This window comes from Pistacia vera, unplaced genomic scaffold (assembly GCF_008641045.1).
Source record: "Pistacia vera cultivar Batoury unplaced genomic scaffold, PisVer_v2 Contig500, whole genome shotgun sequence".
In the NCBI taxonomy this organism is placed as follows: Eukaryota; Viridiplantae; Streptophyta; class Magnoliopsida; order Sapindales; family Anacardiaceae; genus Pistacia; species Pistacia vera.
This window is the reverse complement of record NW_022196336.1, coordinates 29,778-38,331: the sequence shown is the minus strand read 5'-3', so window position 1 is coordinate 38,331 and position 8,554 is coordinate 29,778. Positions and strand designations below refer to the sequence as shown.

Genomic DNA, 8,554 nt, shown 5'->3' with positions numbered 1-8,554 from the left:
CATGTTATGCATTAGGCTTGCTGGATGATAACAAAGAATGGAATGATTGCCTAGTTGAAGCATCAATATGGGCTACTGGAACGCAGTTACGATAGCTATTTGTAACAATTCTTTTATTTAATGAAGTCATAAACCCAGCAGAATTGTGGTGAGCAAATACATATCAACTATCTAAAGACATTGCATATAATCTCGGGAAAAAAACAGGAATGAGAATGATTAGATACAGTACAGAGCAATTACACAATCATGCATTGACTGAGATTGAAGACTTCATTAAAAAGGAAGAAAAACAATGGCTGATTTTCATGGATTGCCAATTCCAAATCACGCTGAATTTGAAAATACGCAGAATAAGTTGATTGTTGAGGAGTTGAATTACGATATCAATAGCAACAAAATCCTGCATGATGATCTATACATTGGTCTAAACAATGGACAGAGAGACATTTACAATTCAATTATTGATTCAGTTTATAATGAAAGAGGAAAGCCGTTTTTTGTTTACGGGCATGATGGAACAGGCAAAACATTCCTATGGTCAACAATAATAGCAAAATTGCGATCTGAAGGTAAAATTGTTCTCGCTGTTGCGACGTCAGGTATTATTGCCTTGCTGTTACTAGGAGGAAGAACAGTCCATTCATGTTTCAGGATACCTTTGGATGTAACTAAAGAGAGTACATGTGATATTAAGAAAAGAATGCAATTGGCAAAACTGATTTTGACAACATCTTTGATAATTTGGGATGAAGCACCGATGGCAAATAAATATTGCTTTGAAGCACTTGACAAATCTTTGAGGGACATTTTGTCTGATAAAGATCTATCAAATGCTAATAGAATATTTGGAGGCAGAACTATTGCACTAGGTGGAAACTTCAGACAGATTTTACTAGTTATACCACAGGGGAAAAATATGATGTGATGCAAGCATGTTTATCTTCATCTCCCCTTTGGGAACATGTCACCGTGTTGAAGCTAACAGAAAATATGAGATTAATAAAGAATTTCCAAAGCGATTCAGAATTGGATGAGTTGAATACTTTTGATAGATGGTTACTGCAAATTGGTGAAGGAACAAGAGTATCAAAAGATGAAAGCTTTATAGAAATTCCTAAAGATTTGAAACTTTCTCAACACAGAAATCCAGAAGAAAGAATTGTGAATGTTGTTTTCCTAAATCTATCTGCTGAGATAGGCAATATTGATTACATCAGAGAGAGGGCAATATTGACAGCCAGAAATGATACAACTCATGAATTAAACGACTACATTATTCAAAAATTACAATCAGAATTGAAGACCTATTATAGTTCAGACAACACTTGTGAAGCAGCAAGGACTTCAAATGATGATGACATTCTATATCCAACAGAGTTCCTTAACTCTTTGATGTGCTCTGGTATGCCAAAACACGAATTGCAATTAAAAATTGGAGTTCCAATTTTGTTGCTACGAAATTTGAATCAATCAGATGGTCTTTGCAATGGGACGAGATTGATTGTGACCGATCTAGGGAAGTGGTGCATACAAGCAACAATTAATACAGGATCAAATATTGGTGATAATGTTGTGATTCCTAGAAGAAAGATGTCCAATGCAGATATGAAATGGCCTTTCAGACTGAAGAGAAGGCAATTACCAATTGCAGTTAGCTTTTGTATGACTATAAACAAAAGTCAGGGTCAATCACTCAAAACGGTAGGATTGTATGTAAAACACCAAGTATTTACCCATGGACAATTATATGTTGCCCTATCAAGAGTAACTTCGAGAAAAGGTATCAAGATTTTATTAGTCCAACAACAACATGAACCAGAAGAAAACTTGCGGAATATTGTTTTCAAACAAGTGTTTCACAGGATAGAAAATTAGATATGATACTGATTCTGTAACAATGCAAAGTTTCCAATATAGAATATTTATCAAATATTTCACAACACCATTATACTGTTTCATTATTTGTACAAGTAGTATTGCATGGTGTACATACATTTTCAGTAGCATTATCATCAGTACAAACTTCATTAAAAGGATTCTGCCCTTTCTTCAACACAATTTTTTCCAAAAATTTAGAGTCTTCATTCAAAAATTTTGACTTGAAAGCATCTACACAAGCTTTTCTAGCGGCCATAAACATGTCTGCCACCAAATCTTCAGCTTCATTCTTCTCTTTCTCAACTTTGACAACCAAAGATTGTTCTATTCTCATTAGACAATTCGTTCAATCTTTTTATCACAACTTCCTTTTCTTTTTGTTGATTTTCAATAGATTGTTCAGCAGATTTAAATGCTTCATGAAGATGTTTCAAGTCATCTTCAACTTTATCTACCCCCTTTTTCAAAAGTTTTCTCACTTCTAATTTTTGTTTGTCAGAATTCAAAACTTTGATTTCTTTTTGCAACTTTGAAATAACATTCTCTGTTGCCAGCCAATGCTCCCGAGCTTCTTGCCAAAGTTCAAAACCCTATTGTAGAAATACAAGGGAAGAAGATAAAATCTCATTGAGACACGTTTAAAAAAAGTGCAAACTTAACTAACTATTAAATTGTTCCAAAAAAATGATACCTGATTACCAACAAAAGATATCTTATTATCTAATTCTTCCGTCGATCTCATTCTTTATATTCTCACTCTCTAGCTGAGATGTTTTTTGTCACTTTATAAACCTACATAATGGAACCTCTTCAGTTGCATCATCTTTCTCTTCAATAACTTCAACATGACATGAACTAGAAGGGTATACAATAGGATTAGGCACTGATACAGATGAAACAGAACTCTATAATTGATTTATCAACTTCATTGTTGTGGTAATGCTTGGTCCGATATTAGACGCTAATTTGGCCTTGACTCTATCCATAAACTTCAACAATTTTTCAGAAGCCATATCTAAAATTTAAAAAGCAGACTTCATGACTTATAAAAAAAGGAACAATAGAATCATCAATCAACCTAAAAAAACAATATTTCCAAACTGCCTAAAATCATCAGCAAAGAAAAATAATAGTATAAAAATTTATTCGTACCTTTTTAAAAATTTGCATTAACAAATACTACAACAAACCAACAAGACAAATTTCAGACAATCATGAGTTCAAAGCGATTACAAACCATTCAAATCTGGAAATTCATTACTAATTTTGAGTTGGATATTCTATTATACAGATTGTGTGTAAATGCATATCCAAATAAACAAAGAAATAAATTCTACCATTGTAAAGTTATAAAAACTTATAGCATTTTTGATGAAACTGTTCAACGTTATCAATTTGCTTGAAATTACAGTAACAAATCTGGTGCGATGGAAACAGAAATAGATACATTAGGGTTAGAGAGTTTGAATCAGGCTGAAAAAATACTCTTCAGCAATAAAATGTCCTTAAAAGTAATAAACATATTGAACAACAACGTTTAAACAACATATAAATTTTATCAATCTAAATGATGTTGCAAATCAAAATAATAATGGTAGTCTTTTTATCATTAAATAATAATTCCTTTAAAACAGAATAACAATAACTACATATTTTATTTTAAACTTAATGAATACACATGGTATAATAATAATTGCAAATTATTCTTATTACAAATATCTTTTCACTGAACAATTTAGCATATGAACAATTATAAATTTTTGAAATCCAATTGCCACAGAAAAATATAAAATAAAATAAACATGATTACCACTAATCAAATATAATAATTAGTGAAAAAATATAATATCTTATGAAAATGTTGTCTGATTTTCTTTTCATCTTTCATTACAATAACATTAGTTCAAATTCGAATAAAAACTTAGGCTCCGTTTGGTTCACTTTTTTACACTTTTTAGAAAAGTTTTGTGAAAACAGTTAAGAAAAGTTGAATTGGGCGGGTATTACGATGTAGGATTTGGAAATTAATAAAAATACCCCCTATATTTATTTATTTACTAAACACCCCTATAATAAAACAATAAAAATTAACAAAAACACCCCCAACCCACCTAAAAAATATGACAACCGGCCACCACCGCCGGAGGGTGGCCGGAGTTGCCGTATCGACTTATGACCAGCTAGATCTTGTCAATCGTGCACCGATATGGCCTTTTCTGACGGAAAATGCTAGATCTACGGCTAGATCTGGCCATTGACGGCCAGATCTGGCCGCATTTGCTAGTCAACGACGACCAACATATGGTCGTCGTTGACCATCAACGACGACCATATGTTGGCCATCGTTGACGATTGGCTACGGCCAAAGATCTGGCCTTTTCCGGCCAGATCCACCGTGGATCTGGCCGGAAAAGGCTAGATCGGCGCACTACCGGCCAGTGCGGCGTTTTACCAGATTCTGGCCATCTTCCAGTAGTGGTGGCCAAAATCTGGTAAATGTGGGTTGTTGGGGTGTTTTTGCAATTTCTAAAAAATATATTTAAGGGTATTTAATTAAATTAACAAATTTAAAGGGTTTAAAAAAAGTTGGATAATATTGTAAGTTTTTGCAATTTTACTGTTTAATTTTATTGGGAATACTAATAGTAGTATTCCCAAAAAGGAACCAAACGGAGCCTTAGTGATTTGAAACAAACATTATTTTTATAATAAATAAAAATACTGATTATAATTTAAATATAAATTGTTAACATTTATTTGGTTTTAAATTTGGTATAATATCAATGACTGTTGTCTTTCACAATTTCCAAACAGTTTTTGCACATTCTTCAATCGACCAATTTATTTATTATGATACGTCTATTTGTTTTCTAACTTTTCGGTTTCCATATACATTAAAATGATACTTTCATGCTTATATATATATAGAACGATTACTAAAACTGCATTTGTATCATTATATAAATTTTTATTATAGTTTAATTATTTGCTCAAGCTTTGTTCACGTTTTTTAAAATGGTGGATAAAGGCAAGAAGAAAGCGGACAAAAATATTTCAAGTTTCTTAATAAAAAAACAAAAAGGTAAGAAACGAATCCGTTTGCATTGATAATGTTTCTCTGCATTAAAGTACAAAGAATTTTTTATTTGTAATATTTTGCAAATTGATACAATTGCATGAATTTCTTTGTTTGTTAGTTGGTTCGCCAGTGAATAAAAAGGCCAAACCGAAAAACTTGAAGCAACTTCTGCACAAAGTCTAGACAAATTTGGACGATTTAAATGCGGCAAGACTCGATTCGAAAGATGTTACCAATAAAATGGGTAACATCATGGATTCTTGCATGGGCATTGTCTCTGATCTAAATAAACGGGAGAGTTCGGCTGCCAAGGAGGAATTGAAAATTCTTAAACAGAAAGTTCAAGATCTTTCCACTACATCATCCAAACATACCTAATAGTAAAAAATGGTGATGTAATCATGTTTACAATACATATATAATAAATAAAATTCTTTTTCAACTATCTCATTGTCAAATGTTTAACTGGTTGAAAAGTTTGTTATAACATGTTCTAAATATTTTTTGTTAGATACAATATCAAACGTTAAAATACTATAATAAAAGCAATTGATATTGTTCATCAATGATAGTAACTAATAAAAAACAGAATGAGCAGTGTTTAATTATATCAAACAATTAATCAAGCAATACCATGAAGAGATGAATGACAAGAAGGGAAAGTACACTACAGTTAAATATAACTCATTTTCGAATAGCAACTGTTAAATTTTAAGTGATGTAAACTTTATTGTTAAAAAAATATAACTCATTCGCAGCAATATTCAACTATTGGCAAACAATTTTGAATTAATAACTGAATTTGCAAACCCATTGACAACAGTTATTAATCAGTTTTCTAAACGTTTTCGAATTTATACATTTAATATATAATTATATACCCGTTTTATTGCATATTGTTCGAACATTTGCTTTCATCTACTTCCATAATTGTGGTTTGGCGAACAATTGTTTGTTCTCAAATATTTTAGATGTGTTTAATTCCATAACATATAGAAAAATACAAACCATTTAAATTTAAAGTAAATATATCTATATATAATTAAAAACATAACAATATCAATATGTATTTGTATTATTTTAAAATTTTAATATGCCTGTGTTTATTTTTTAACAGAAATCTATTAATATTCTAACTTTTACACTCCACATTATACGAAGAGTCGTTTAAATAGTTTTTAATAACTAATGCCTTTATGTATGAACATATACATGTTGGGTTCCCAACCGTTCATATTCTATTCTTATTTGAAACGTCTTCTCATGTTAATATCTATATAAGGATAAGTAAATTTGTATTTGTTTTACCTTTACAAAATACTTGATTTATTTTCTTTGCTTATCTCAATATGCTTGACAGATCATCAAATCCAAAGAACTCTGTAGATGGTAACAAACATCTAAACCATTCTAATATTTTCATTTCTATACAAAAACTCTGTATCTGTATATTTTTTTTAAATTAACAATATTGGATTGTTATACTTAACAAATGAACCTGTTTCAATCGACAAACGGGTAGACTTGAAAGATATTCTTCACAATATCAAAACCAACATGGAGAAACTAAATGCTGCAAGACAAAAATTGAAACAAACAATTGATGGACTGTTAGAAATCATGCAGTTAACCATCAGTGTTATTTCTGATCTAACCAAAGAGAACTCGGAATTCATCAGTAGCAGAAATGAAAAAAATCCCATGTACTCAATCTTTTGATGTTTACAATACAATTAATAAAAATATAAATATATTCCATTCAAAAATACAATAGCAGCATTCCAAATTTGCAAAAATACTTAAAACAACAAACTAAAAAAAAAAAAAGAAAACCCATTATTTGTAAATATTATAATTATAAGTGTAACAATTTCAGTGTATAATAACCTACATGCTGAACAATAATTTAACAATAGCGTTTATACTAAAAAAAATCTTTAACTTTGAATAATTACACCTCTTATATGATAAACATTATTTTATTATTCAGATTATCGAATTGCAAAATAATCAAACAATTATAGTAAAATATTATACATCGACATTACAATTATGTATTGAACAAACAAGTCAAACAAACTGAACAATTTATTAAATAAAATTAAAACTTGCCATTATCAATGGTATATGTCAAACAATTTTAATAAAAAATACTCCTGCCATTTCAATTACAGAACAACATATACCAACGTTTTGCCGAAAAATTGTATCATGTATTTTGAATATTTATAACAAATCTTCCAATGACAAATACTTATTACAAACTGTTTTGGTAACATACCTATATCAAGATATGTTGCTAATGAAGAATTTGCCTTTGCGAACCATGGCAAGTAATTATTACAAAACCGTTAGCCGAACAATAATTAATAAACATTAATAATCAGCTAATAGTGATTATAATGTTTCCAAGATACATTTATGTTGACAAATAGAAAGACTGACTTTGGCAAACCATTTTCACATGATAAATCGTTTGACATATGATGTACAATTATCCAAATACAATTCAATGCTCAATAACAAAATCAACGTTCAAAAATACTAAAAGCCAGATGCAATTAACAATTTTATTTAAAACAATAATATACAATGACTATTCACGAGCAACCAAAAAATTATATAAACTACAACGCAAATATCCAAAATCTAAAGTTTTCATACACTCAAAAATCTTACAATGGCTGACCAAGATTCAACAACACAAATCAGTAATATTTTACAACTACCGGCATATATACTACAACAAATCATTTTTAAAGCAACTCGAAGAAGCCTCTAGACTCTATGCACAATTCGGTTGATGTAAGAACCACTAACAACAATGGTATTGATTACTATATCAAAATACTATCAGAAGATATAAATTACACTTTATTTATTTAACATTTTGTAGATGCAAATATTTTAACAAACAAGCAAATACAAAAAAAGTACTCTGTAAAAGAAATATCTACAAGCAAAGATCCAAACTACCAGCAATCATGCTGTAAGGACTTTCAATTTTAAAAAAGTTTGCAAACGCAGAAAATATACATGTTTTATTATTGCTTGGAACGCTCTTAGTCTTCATCGAACATGATGTACACACAAGTTTACCGATGCTGAATGCAGCTTGCAAAACAAATACAATGCAAGCACTATATCACTTCACAATTGCTTTGCTAACTATATATGAACGGAAAGGTATACAAATTCTATTGAAGTTGGTCAAACAACCATACTACTTTGTCAGGATGAGAAATTGTAGAGAAACCTTCAAATCCCTGACTCCGACAGCAACAATTCTTATCAAAAGAAAGATATTTGGGATTTGTGACAAACAAGATGAAAGTGTTGTGCACTCGGACAGAATAACAACACCAGAAAATATCACCTACCAAAATTGTTGTGTAAATTACCAAATAGTATGTGTAAAATACAATTTGTAATAGAATCTTCAAATTAGGATCTTCATAATATTTTATTGAATTTTAATATATCAGTGATTATTCAAAATTAATCCTACTGATGATACATGCATTCCAATTATATTGTTGAACAAAAAATCTCAAATCGCATAATCCTATTTCCTAACCATAATAATAAAATACG

The 8,554-nt window shown here is 30.1% G+C and overlaps 1 protein-coding gene across 1 annotated transcript; it reads left to right on the top strand.

Moving 5' to 3' along the window:
* The first annotated feature begins 295 nt into the window (after positions 1–295).
* On the top strand, positions 296–1,878 carry LOC116105595. The gene is made up of 2 exons (XM_031392003.1): positions 296–602; positions 911–1,878. The coding sequence occupies exons 1-2, from the start codon at positions 296–298 to the stop codon at positions 1,876–1,878; spliced, it is 1,275 nt and encodes a 424-aa protein (XP_031247863.1).
* Positions 1,879–8,554: the final 6,676 nt, after the last annotated feature.